Here is a 14363-nt window from a genome sequence, read left to right as displayed (position 1 = left end):
AGACCGTTTCTCGACTATTCTCCTTCTCTTTTCGTTCATAATTTCCTGTTCCGTTCGTGGCCTCCACCTTTTTTTTCCTTCGTCGTCATCATAATAATTTAATCTGCATCGACTCCCGATCCTTCTGTAAGCTGAAACTCGCGCTCACCGCGAATTAAAAAAATTAGGACACGTGGCGCGTGAAAAAAATAAAAATAAAAAAGAAACTACGATTATTCTCGGTATTGGATTTGAAAATTAATAGAAACAGAAATAATTGGAGGAATTGAATTTCGGTTATACAGTTCGGAGAAACGATAACGCCATCGTATATGTAGATTGTGTATTTCGGTGTAGCTTAAAACTGAACGGTATAGCAACAAGGTAATGTCGATTATAGTGTAGGTGGTATTAAAAAAATTGTTCTTCCGTCGTCAAAGAACAGAAAAATAATTCTAATAGTTATACGACCTAAACGTCGCGGCACATTTGTGGTTAAAATTGCTGGGTAGGACAAATCAGTGCTTCGGCTTGTAATTTACCTGAAGGCAAGTTAGTAGTTGCTTGGCAGCGACTTCAATCGAGTTTCATTGAACACGAAGTTAAAGAGATCGTCTGGATTGGACAAGGGTTGACAACAGGCAAGAGGTTTTTCTTATTCTTTAAGCTTTCTAAACGCAGGTCTTTATGCGTGCAGCTAAGCACTCAATTTAGTTTTCGAATTGATGTTATACAAATTAAAGTGTTCCTACGTCCAGTTAAAAAAGTTCGCAGAGGTACAATTTAATCAAAACGCTTTCAACTTGGATAAGTTTTGTACTGCACAGTAAATTGGTATTAAGATGAATAAATCTTGCAAACTACACGAGAGTCTTAATTAACTCGCACCATGTGAAGTGAAAGTTTTCGTACATTTTGCGGTCGTTACTATGGATGAATATAAAAATCATTGTTGGAGAACGAATTAAATAAAATATAAATACGCGACGTTGTTCGGTATGTAGTAGTAGAGCCGTGCAACGCTAGATGGCGCAACATTGCCGATATGTATTTCTAATGCAAACTGTCAATTTTATTAGCGTACCAATATTATATGAATGTTTAATTTTAACAATTTCGAATAATTTAATATTGATAACATTTTTTTTTTTTATATTACTATTCATAATCGTTTACAAATTTCGATACATTGTTACAATCAATGTACTGTAATATTACATGTAAATATATACCACTACACGCTAAGAATCATTATTCGATAGAATTTTTAAAAAGAATTTCTACGTACAACAAATACGTAGATAATCGGAAAATAGTAAAAAAAAAATGTTTACTTCGTAATACAATTTCGCTTAATTCGATACGATTTAAGTGAACAAATTCAACCGATACAGCTACGATGTATCATTTATTTATTACTCGTTTTTTATTTACAGTTTTAATGGCGTGTTTCCACTTAAACGGATTCTTGTAAATTTTGAAACGAATTGCACAGTTTCGAATGACAAAGTTACCAATATTACCGAAACATTGATTTTTTAAAAAAGGGTAATAGGTTCATCGATACAAGAGTTCGGTTCTGTTTCGTTCGAATTTTTTCGGCGTTGATTAGTACATTTCTAAATGCTTTATTCTCGTCGCTAAAGCAAACTGCTTGTTCAAATTTATGAAAATCCTCGTATTTCCCTAAGAGTTTTAAAGTATGGATAGGTATATATAGCTCAGAATTTGCCCTTATACCTGGACCCTACCACTTTTTTGTCCTGCGTCCACCATGCCGGGTGGGGAAGAGGAAGGGAACATGTAAGAGAAAGAGGGAGAGGCAGTTGCGGCCGTAAGGGAGGTGTGGCAGAGTAAGAAGAAAAGAAGACGAAGAAGGACGGTATAAGAGCGAGAAGGAAAGCGAGGGAGAGAGATAATGCTCGCTCTCCCTTGGCTCTACGGTCACTGTGTAGTTTCAGTCTTACCGTGTACGTTGTATGGGGCACAGGTCTTCCTCGGCATCCTTTGTCGTATTCACATTCAACCGAGCCGTTGCTTCAGCCCCTGTTTTTGTGCTCGTTTCGCTGATTCGGTACGAACGAAAAGATTTCACGGAATAAAGTTTCGAGCGGCAATCGAAAAATACGCGTCTAACCAACGAACAATTTTTAATCGAATTACGATGCGGCCATGTGTTCGACCGTTTACTTTGCTGACATTTCATGCGGTCACTAAAACACTATGTAGTTCGGATTGACTATCTATCGTCTTATGCGAAAATTAAATTCAAATACAACCGATCGTATACGAAAATATTTATTTATATAATTCTATTGCATTGAAATATTTTTTATTAACTCTTGGTGTCTGAAAAGAAGAATGTACAATTTCTCTCGTTTTTTTGTTGGAGACAAACAAAACCATACAAATCGAGAATGACACGCATACATTGAATACAATGTAAATCAATTAAAAATTTCAACGAACTCAATCTGAAATACTAAGTTCGATCAACATACTGCTCGAGTAATGTTTCGCGACGTGTTGTACGGACTTGGCACAACCGAAAATGTTTTTGAAATACAAATACGATTTCTACAAACCTTTCGTACAGCAAGAAGTTTGTGGTTTTTTGTCAGTTGAACAGTTATTTTTAATATTTATGGACTTAAGTTGACCGGCCATAACCTTATCCAAAATTTCGTACTTAACGTAGTTCTGCATTACACGATACAACGCTTCGTCCATCTAGGAATTAATTTTTATACGGACCTACGAAGAAAAGAATTTAGTGGTTTTTGTATCATCGAACTGGATACAAATTTTAATGAAAACAAGGTGTGTTAGTGCGATTATAGTTTGGAGAGTTCAGCATGGCAAATGATTCCGAAGAAACGTTTCGTATTCTGATTCACTTACTCGATGAGCTGGGTGACTGTAAACAAAACGAAGAGAAGTGTAAAAACACATTGAGGCGAACTAGCAAAAACATGCGGAATGCTCGACGTCTTGGATGGTTTTATTTGGAAAATCCTATTTCTAAGACTTCCTGCGGACAGTGCAATCACCTGAAAACTATAGTTCCCGTGCGATTGATGCAATCCTTCCGCGTGTGAACTGCAATTGTGATTTTCCCCCCCTTGGCCTACCAGAGATCATTCGTGTTGAGAGGAACTTTCAAATCCTGAATCGTGTATGACAAATTTTAACGTAATTTTGTATACGGACAATATACACAAAACATCGGAATCCGTACGTAACGATGAACAATCCGATTTTACAAAAAATAGATTTACATGTGATTAGTGAACATTTATAATGACACGTAAACAAATTGTCGCCTTGGAGGCATGTAAATGTATAGTTAAATGAAACACGTGATTATGAAGAGCGTTCAACGAAGAAAACACATCGATGTATTGCTACAGGTTCGAGGTATTAATTTACAGTAAATTTAAAAAGTTAATAATAACAGAGAAGTAAGAGGCGTTCGTAATAACGACTCTCTATTGTAATTTCTGTACTTTGTATTCAGTCGTTACTACACTGTTCAGAATAATATATATACATTTCATTTTGCTCGTTAGTTCTTGGTATTAGAATAATATTATTATTTTGAGCGGTGAATTATTTTTGAAACGCTTACATTAGATTATCCATTATTACCGTTGTTAACAGAGTAACTATTACAACGCCTCGTTACATTACATGTACATTAACATTAATAAGATTATACACACACATCGGAAGCTTCAATGCTTTCTTTTCGAAACGCAAAAATTTATCTACGGATTCGCTACGTCACGATAATTTATCAAAGTTTTTCGCCGATCATCGGACAGGATTTTTTTTATTCCTCCGAACACCGTAAACAATTTTTCTTTGTCCAAGATATAAAATATTATCGGATTGAAGTAACACTGAATAATCTGAAGCACATATTTGATCCGAGGGACGAATGAAGGTCAATCGGGATTGAGAAGAGAAAGGCGGGGCGACGAAGAATCTTGACACGTCAGTGAACATTCTCCTAAGTCGATGGTCGAGGGCCGGCGGTCGTGACGGTCGACGACCGACGGTCGGTGTAGCTGCCGGCCGAGCGGTCCCTTAGAAGTTTCTTTGAAAGATTCGCAGCTCGCGAGGCATAATACCACTACATAAAGTCATCTGGCGATAACGGTGACACGCCTTTGACCGTTTCCGCTCGGTCTTTCACCAACAAATCCTTGTCGGTGCTTCAAAAGACTTTAGAAGCCGTGTTTATGGCTTGATCGGGATCATTTCCGTTTCAAGCTGATAACACTCCCTTTATTATTTAATTCATAATCATGGTTCCCGGTGATGGACATTCGATATCGATAGACTTCCCCGTATCTCTCAAAGCAAGTACCCGTAGGGGACGGTATTAACCCTTTGCGGTCGATGGCCGCCGTGTACGGAGACACAAGGAGTTTTCGTCGTAAGTCCACGGGCAGCACGTTATTTAATTATCGCGGTACGGCGCGATATTTATAAACAATAATTATAAAGCGTCAACGTTCGCGGTACAATAGTTCGTATCTCTATCTGATAAAGGCAATGATGTCATAGGCTTGTCCCTGCGGTACGGTGCCCGCCGATCACAAAGGGTGAAGATTGCACACTCTACTCTTTGGTGTGCTGAATGATCTAAGCTTGGCTTATATAGGCGTTTTTTTTTTTTTTTAAACCCTTGCTTTAAGGGGAGTAAGTGCTCGGAGACAAGTAGGGGTTGATCAATGCCCTCGTCGTGTCATTGTCAAGAATCCTTTCCGATACGGTTGATAAGGAAAGTTCACTCCTTGTCGGACGTTGATTACTGAGCATCCCTAACATACCGATAGTTTCGATTCTGAGTCGTCGCGTTAGGTTAATAGATGGGAAAATTTATTCTAAAATTTTATTTTTCGCGTAAAATGTATTGATTTTATTCGAAAAATGTAATTGTTGCGCGATTAATTAATTTATGTAGTAAAATTCGTATACTTTGAACGGGAAATACTCACGTTTTTGTACAATTTTAATGCAGAGAAATCGTGAATCAGTACGAAACCCGAGAATTCCTTTGCGATCCCTTTGAAGATAATTGATTCATAACCTTGTTCAAAATACATACCGCCGTGAAACATCAGAGATCCTGAATGTACTAGGGCTTCTAAAGAAAGTTTTATTTAGTCGTAATGACGACCTCCCAAATTAATTTCTGGTTTCCCTTAACTCGCGAAGCAAAAACTTAACGAATCAGCGTGAGGGTCTAGAGTGGTAACGCAGGCACTCCGCTCAACATACCCTACCCGACTTGTTATCTATAACAAAAATTCTGCTAATGATTATAGAAGGTAAAATAACAAGATACGGTATTCCTTTATTTCTTTGGCTGCTGTTGGGAATTCTTTATCGTTAGAATTTTTACATATTTCACATATATATTGTATCTTCCTCAATAATATTGAAGTTGCTGAAATTATTTATCACGATTGAATATTAAACTTTTTCCATCGATTGGATTTAAATTATCGATATTTAAATACGGAATGATACACGTGACTACAATACCCGTTACACATAACCTAGAAAAATTCAGAATACAGGTGCGTTTAAATTGTCGAGCTAGCGCTCGCACGAGCAGAAAAAAAAATATTCAAACCGCCCGATTTATTTCTGATACGCATCGTTTCTTCGACCTTAGCTTCCCGGGAAGGCTTCCTAAAATTTTCCCAAACGGAGAGCAGAAATCTCCGCGGACGTGTTAGCGGAAAGTTTTGTAACTGTCTGCGTGGTGAGAGGAAGGTCGGCAGGAGAAACGAACGAAAAGTCGAGGAAGATAAAAAATTCGAATTATACTCTGTAAAGCCATGTGGAAATTTAAATGGTGGCCGTAAGAAAAGCATAGAGTCGTCTGAGACAGAGTTCCTCGGTTGGGCGCGTAAAAGAGATTTTACCGAGGTCGAAGCAGAGCGACCTAAAGGTGGAAGAAGGAAGAAGAAGGTGACGCATGAGGAGGATAACTGGGTGGGTTGGTAGAAAACTTACAGGTACCGGGAGGGAAGAGAGAGCTGAAAGGGTTAGCTGAATGGGCGCCATGTGTGCTTTTCTCGTTTGAGGAGCTTCGGATTGCCCAGTGCCGTACTGAGATTTCTCTCCGCTACTGATCTCTGACGAATGACTTTAATTTACCAGTACGTTATTAAACGTAGAAATACATCTCGATATATGTTTTCAAGACGTAGAAATACACGAAATTTGTGCCGAGATACGATTGGACATTCGAAAATGTCACTCGCGTACGACGATAACGTTTCAGCATCGCTAACGTTACCGACGGAGTAGATTGCCCGGACGATACTGTAGTATCGTAGAGATACGGAAAAATCGTATAAATTTCGAGCGGCGCTAGAATCAACAGAAGCGCACAAGCAACAGGGGAAAAAGTAAAAGAAATCGAAAGAGAAACGAAAGATGTGAGTAGTTCTTTCGTTCGTCTCGCTTCTCCTTCCTCCAGTACTCTGTTTTTCGGACAATTCCAAGTAGCGAGTCGCTAATCTAAGATGTGAAAAAGAGACGGAGAAAGGGGGCGGGTAAAAAGAAGAAGACGAAGAAGAAACGGAGAAGAAGTAGAAAGAAACCGAGAGTGAGTAAGTAAGTAAAGTAAGAGGGTAAAATAAAAGAGGAATCGGAGAGCCCTTTGGACGCGGACCGACGAAGAGAGGGAGGGGGGGAAGGGTCAAATAAGGTGGACCGCTGTCGGAGTCGAAGCGGGAGGCCGCTCAAAGTGGACAGAAAGAACGAAAGAGAGACAAAAGAGAAAAGAAAACGGAAGAGTGAAAGAGCAAACGTGCACGTGAGTGAAACAGAGACGGTGGAAAGAAAGCCACGAACGGGACGGCACAGGTAAAGGCAGAAGGAAGACGAGGAAGGCGATGAAGGAGAGAAAAAGGCAAAAAGGGAGACGGAAGACACAGACCTCGCCGGCTGGTGGCTGGCGGCTGGCGGCACCGCTTGATGTACGTCGGGTCCGTAATTACAGGTTTTCGGAACGCCTCGCTCGGCGAAGCACGCTCTTTGAGAGCTAGGGCCCTTCCCTCGCCTCGTCATCTAACCGGTGACTTCGAAATACTTGTCATTTCTTCGATCACTTTTTCTCGGTAAGAAAAATATCGTTACCTTCAGGAAATGTTAATGCGTTCGAAAGAATGTGCACAATATGCCTTTTTCTTCCCCGCCATTATGTCGCCTTCGCGTTTCTCTCCTATATAATAGGGCGATAAAAATTGATATTTCGTCAAATTACGTTTACGTAAAAACTCGTTTCTGTCTAATGACGTTATTTTGGATATAATACGATGTTTTGTTGTTTTACTTCTTGCAGAGGTGATAGTTCGGTACACCCGGTACATGGAAGTTAGATATAAGTTTGAAGCGTATACACTCCACGGTAAACTGCGTAAAACACTGCCATCCAGTGTGTATTCGGTTTGATACGAACGTGTCTAATTTTGATTATCGATACTTAGAAAACTTATAATTGATAATAATGTGGAAACTTTAAAAAGAATTTATTTATCATTTTATGACGTTATATTTTGCAAATTGAAAATCAATATCGAAATTTGTTATAATTGTAATTTGTACCGTATTTCTCAATGTTGGTAATAGAATTGAAAAGCACTTTCGATGGAAAGCGCAAGCAGAAAGAAGTAAGACTCTTTTAAACGTACTTTTAAAGCACTGGATATACCTCACCGAGCGATAAAGTCATTTGAGCAAGTTATCCCCCAGTTATTTTGTCACAGTATATGCATTGACATATATTTAAATAAAAATATTTACGATTTGTGTAAAAACAGAAAACTACCGAGCATATGGAATGAGATCATCGAAATACCGATGTGAAAATCACGGTATCGTGCGTTTTAATATCTCAGCATTCGTAAGAAAACCGAGAAATGTTTTCGGACGAGTAAAGGCAATGCGAGTAGGAAGGAGGGTTTAAATTCCACACGGTTGATACATTTTTGCACGCTTGAAAAAATTTCAATATCTTGGAACATCCTTTTATGGGTTCTTAGTATTTTGCTCGTCGATATCAAACAGCTTGGTATGCGAGGTAACGCCGGTCCTAGCATTTACCGACCAAGCGAAAGGAGAATATAACGTGTCGTTCAGAGATGAATTTTGTACCTATCGTGTCCAGATGGCTTTTCTACATTCTGGGGGTTAGCCAGAGACTTTCACCTTCTGAGAATTCAATTCGATTGTACTTCATGAAATATTGCGAGTTTTGGATAACAATGTTTATTTAATACATGTTTTGAATAATTTTTCAAATTACGATCTGAAAAAGAAATAGTAATAATAATTATTGTCATGAAAGATGTAATTTTGATCATAAATCAACATTATACATTACTCTAATTATTTGTAAAGCGATATCGATTTATTTTGAAATATTTGTTGAAAAAAGATTAATCTGTAAAAATTTTGAGAGAAGAATATGTATAAACAAACTTGCAAATATAAATTTATTCAATTTTATACAGATAATTTCAATACAAGATAGTATTTTCAATATTTTAATAATATATCGTACAGTTAAAAGTATCGATACAATTTTTATTTATCAAATATCATAATTAAGAAGAAGAAAAGTTTCGAGCTTAAAAAATTTCAAGTGCTAAAATCTTCAAGTCCATTCAAACATTGATACAATAGCCTGAATGCTTCAGCAGTATTGAAAACTCGGAGGAAGACATCCGTGAAATATATCGGTCTCATTCATGTGAGAAGACCTGGCTTTTATTTGAAATTGAAATTGAACGAAGCCTTTCATCGCGAATAAAAATCTTCGACATTATAGGCAACAGCCCTAATAGTTCTTCACGCGACGCATTTCTTTCGACACATAATTATATCTCACGGTACTGCACTTCGAATAATTATAACGACGGACATCATTAAGCAAGTAGAAAATAAAGAAGACATTAGAGAAGTGTGTAAGGTGCGCGTTGAAATGATTATTCTCACACTTTCGTCATTATTAAAATTGAAAATTCTAATGAAGTATGCTACGTTGAATGGTGAAGAATCACCCTTGGACCTCTACCCCACACGTTCGTGTAATGATTAACGGTGAAGTGCTCCTGTTAAAGAGGTCGAATAGTTTCAAGTTCATCCCGTCTGATTGTAGAATATTGACAATAAATCCACTTCAAATTGAGCGCTTTTAAATCGTATAATCATTAGTTTAATGAAAGTATTAATTTCTCAAAAATTTTTGTGATATTGTTTTATTAAATGTGGAATGAAATAAATTTCGTTTTTTTAGTAATTGAATATTACCTTTTCAATTAAAACATTGAGTTGTTTCAATTATTTGATAAAAATTATAACATTATCAGAATTCGGTTACAATTTCGTTATAAAATAATAAAAATGTTGAACGGTATTTACTAGGCAGAGTACGGTGTCAAAAATCGTAATTAAAAATTTTTGGTCCAAAACATGTTTGTTATCGGTCGGTAATTGTAGATTTGAATAACTGATAAAAATTCCTTATTCTTTACTCGTTATTCTTTTTATCTGAATAAAAAATTTTATCCATCTCTCTTCGTATCAACCTCAAATCCAAAGTCTTTTTGAAAATGTGCTTGACAATAGTCTATACAAGAAATAGATCAATTGAGAGATGTTTTAACAATGTGTCATTTAAGATACATATACAAGATGTTTTACAGGAAGTATTAAAATCAGTTTTTTTTTTACTATTAAAAACGGCTTCAACATTCTTTTCTGATGTTTCAAGGGTAACCGGGCTTCTTCAATCTTATATACATGACACTACTACCAGACTATACCCTGAGGTGTGGTACTTTCCTCATTTTTTAAATGGAACAGCTCATAAATTTTTACTTTTTTGATAAATGCGTTTAAAAACAAGTAACATTTGTCTGGAATATTTTTTTTGTAATTAAGGAAATATAACGACAAATGTCCTTTATTAGGAAACCTCATAAAGTAAGGTAAAACATATCAAATCGATGTGTGACTTGAAAATAGTTTTAAAATGTGCACATTTATTTCATATGCAAAATTTAGTAACAAATTTTACAGAAGTTTATCTATTAAAAAAAATATTTAATCAAATATTTCATAAATGATTTTTAAACCGCAATATATTGATTTTAATGTTTGTCGCGCTACCTTGAGTTTCTATTAGTAAAGAATATTTTTCATCATATTTTACCGAATTATAAAAAATGTGTAAGTATCTTAAATAAATGTTATTTCTAAACAAATCATCAATCAGAAAGTCCAAAATTTGTATACTTATTCATTTAAAGAAATGAGGAAATTGTTACTCTTGTAGTTTAAAAGTGACTCAGGAGTTATATACATTTAATACGTAGAGAGTCTCAATTAGTCCTAAAGATTAAAAAAAAGAATTTTATACTATCATTAATAGTTTCGATAGAAAACAGTTGTGATGTTTTCTATGAGACACATTGTAAGATGATAAATTGTAACTACTGCCATCTATTAGCACGGATGGAACGAAAATTGTAAATAAAGTCGTAACGGTTATTTAGTGAAGCTGTGTCGCGCGCTGTTAGTTACAGGTGGTTGAAACTTCGTGTCTTATTATTTGTGAAGTGCTAGATTAATTTATTATGCATTAATAAACTAAATCACAATTTTAATTTTTCTATAAGTAATTAATAAAGAAAAAAATTGTATTAAAGTCTAAATATTAAATTAAAACCAAATACATGTAAATAATATCTCTATTTTCTCAGCTTTATTATTTAATATCATTTGTATAGTTCGAATGTAAACAGATTTTATTTTCTGAAATTAACATTTTTTTAATTTATGGTACAGTTTTAATTAATTTAAGATAAGTATCTCCCAGTTTTATGTAAAAACATTGTACAATTTTTTTTATGGTCTGAATTATAAAATTAACCCAATTGTTGAATATCTTTTTTTTTTCATATTTCTCTTAAAGTAGAGAAATATTAAATGTATTAAAATATTTTAGAATATTAAAACAAGTTTTAATGAACATTTTATTAATATAATTTATATTGAAAGGTCTAAGTTTCCTTCTAATGCTATAAAATAGTATGAAACATTAAATATCCTTCAGCGCTTTTCTTATGGCTATATTTTATTTTTAATTTTTATGAGCAACATGTATAAAAAAATTCAATCTGTAAAATGAGTGTTACAATGTATATTTTTAAAAAATAAATTTTGTTGAAGCAAACAGGATCTTCCAAATCACGAAGTATAATTTTTCAATATGACTATATCATGCTTTATTAGAACCATCTACTTTTCTTTTTTTTTTCGAGAGTAGATATATCAGAACTCTGCGCTTTACAATCTGACAAGAACAGATATTGTATCCCTACTCCACCCTTCCTGTACCAATGTGGCGTCGGTCCTGGGTCAGGACGCAGCCTTAGCTCAGTTTGCCTAGAGACGCGTCGACAGTGGTATCGCATGTTCATTCTGTTCCATGACAATAGAAGTTAGGACGCGCTTGTGGTTGAGGTCGATAAACTTGTAAAGATTATAATAGATTTTACACGGGTATACAGGTTTCAAGGTCACTTGTAGGAAAGCGCTGGCAAAATGGTATGTACATTCCTTTTCATCCCTTAACACAGGTAAATGTGCACTGAAGTGAGATGATTCATTATGACAGCTTTTCATTTCATATTTTCCCTTCTATATAGGTAGAGATCAGATTTCTATGGTTGCATAGAGCTTTTATATACCGTAAACCTATTTACACGTATTACGATATGATCACATATGTATTTCCCTGCTGTATATTCCAGTTTTTGCTATCAAATGCTTAATGTTCATTTTAACTACACCTAATGCGAAGAATTTTATTGCACAAGTACTTTATATGTACTTTACTTATTTAAAAAATGCATAAATATAAGTATATTAATTTCTTTATGTTTAAATATATGCTAGGTTTGAAAATGGTAAATGTAATTCAAATCCATATCATTGCATACTTCAAATTCAGATGCAATCATTTAAAATTACCAAACTAAAACTATTTTTACTTGCTGTAAAATTTATATAAAAGTACTTTGAGTTAATGATTTATAATAACATTTATAATTTTGTATAATGTCAGTATCCTAAGAACATATTGGAATTACATACTTCAGCTGAATATTTTGTTAAAATAACTGGTAACATTAAGTAATTATTTTGTAACATTATATCCTGCTTTCTATATAATCAAGTATATAATACATAAATGGCTGCAAGAGGATCCTTATGAAATCATATTTCTATAGCCCATCATAACAAAAGACTGAACCTTTGGGATATAATGGCCTTTTCTTTGTGTAGGACATACCTTACCCTATAGATCTATTAATATCTATCCAGCCTGTCAAAATAAAATTCTACTCTGCAGTGATTTTATTCTAGAAACTGAACCGTATTTGGGGTTGACTGTAGTGTTCAATGGATTGCGTTATAATTTTTGTCGATCAATACCACACAAATGCTCTGCGCGGACCAATAGGGATATATAGAGAGGCATCTTTCAATGCGCAGACTGCCAGAAGCTACCCTACGGTTTTTCTGTCAGGCTCCGCCCTTAGAGTTCTTCGGGATAGGAAAACCATCCTTAGGTGCTTAATTGGTACATGACTCACCGCAGGGCTCGATCGATCCAGCATCCCTAGCTTATGTCTTTTGTTCGAGTACTCTGAATTCAGAGTGTGTTCCCCCCATTATATGTTATTGCATACTAAAATACATATTATTTTATGCAAATTATATAAAATTTAAAATACAGAATATTATGCAATTTGCATTAAAATATGAAATTCCTCTTAATAACATTTTTTATTTTATAAGTGGCGATAAGAAAGTCACATTTAGAAAATTTATCTTCATTTTATCTTATCATAATCGTCTATACTAACATTTATTTATAATGATCAATTTATTATGTTCATTTAAGAATATAAAAATATTCATTTGTTAAATCATTATTTTTATTTTAGGTTTGGATTAACCATGTCCACTAAGAGGCGTCGTGGGCCTAAATTAAATATAGAACGTAAAATAATACGTGAAGGCCATAATAGATAGGATGAGTGGATCTCAACAGAACGAAGCACGTTGCTTCAATGAAAACTCTCCACGGCCACCAGTGCCTGGTATGTTTTTATACATATATTTCAAAAATATTACAGTAACATTGTAGTAATGTGTTATTTATGTCAAGAAGAACATTTTAAAATTTACCAAAATATTACAAATAAATGGTCACATACATTTGTAATCTCTTATAAGTATTAAAATTAATGTTAATAGCTTACATACATAGTAATACATTACTATTTTCCTTGCTAGGTAATATATTTGTTATTTATAAGGTTTATTATGTTGTTACTTAAACTTATCAAATGTAAACAATTAAGGTTAATTTCTCACAAATAAAAAATTTTGAATACAAATAAATTGTTATAAAATTTTAATTATAGGAGAGGAAACAGGAAACTACGTCAGCAGGTTCCGTCCACAGAGTCCAACTCTGACCCCTAGGCGCTCTTCTCTTGCAACTCCAACAGCTTCAGGTTGCGATGCTTCGGCACCTTTGGGATTTGAACCGGAAGGTTGCTGTAGTACGACAAGTATGGAAAGCGTTTCACCGCCTGCTTGCTTGCGGTGGGCCAGGAACCTGCATTCTTTGCTGCAGGATCCAGTGGGCTTGGAATTGTTCAGAAAATACCTGGATCAAGAAGGCAGACCTCATGCAAATCCTCTTAACTTCTGGTTTGCCTGCGAGGGTCTCAAGGAACAAGATGATCCCGAAAGGATACATCAATTGGTTAAACTTATCTACAGAAAGTTCTTCCTCAAGTCGCAGTTAGCTATACCAGAAGATGTACGAAAAGAGGCTAATCGTCGGGTTAAAGAAGGGCGGGCAGACGAAAAAGTGTTTGATGCTGTACAGTTGGAAGTCGAACGTCTCATTAATGAGACTACATATCCAAACTTTCTTCGGTCTGATATGTATCTTCAGTATGTTCAGTCCTGCCAGAATCCAGATTCTGGTGGATGTCCTAGTTCAGGATCCAGTCGAGAAATGTCTGTTTCTTGTGGGCCAAGTTTATTGCCCACTGTCCATGAAGACAGTGAATTTGTTAGTTCCGTACATAGCTCACATTCAGCTAGTGAAACGCCTGGGGAATTGAGGGGTGAGCTGAGATTGACCAAAGATATGCTTATGGCTACTCAACAAACTAGAGCAATGGATCTTCGACCAAAGCCAGAAGCATATGCTGGGTAATATATTTTTTATGCAACTATGGTTTTTATTTAAAACATTCATTACC

The 14363-nt window shown here is 35.3% G+C and overlaps 1 protein-coding gene across 2 annotated transcripts in view; it reads left to right on the top strand.

The window, feature by feature from the left end:
- Axn (protein axin) overlaps positions 1–14363 on the top strand; it is a 30223-nt gene that overhangs the window by 11790 nt on the left and 4070 nt on the right. For both annotated transcript variants that reach the window (XM_076312054.1, XM_076312053.1), the window contains exons 2-3: positions 13026–13181; positions 13509–14313. In XM_076312054.1, the coding sequence (XP_076168169.1) occupies positions 13115–13181; positions 13509–14313 (872 nt within the window). In that variant the 5' untranslated portion in view covers positions 13026–13114. The remainder of the gene's footprint in view (positions 1–13025; positions 13182–13508; positions 14314–14363) is intronic.

This window comes from Ptiloglossa arizonensis, chromosome 5 (genome assembly GCF_051014685.1).
Source record: "Ptiloglossa arizonensis isolate GNS036 chromosome 5, iyPtiAriz1_principal, whole genome shotgun sequence".
Taxonomy (NCBI): Eukaryota; Metazoa; Arthropoda; class Insecta; order Hymenoptera; family Colletidae; genus Ptiloglossa; species Ptiloglossa arizonensis.
The sequence above is the reverse complement of the archived record's forward strand: the minus strand, read 5'-3'. Positions and strand labels throughout refer to the sequence as shown.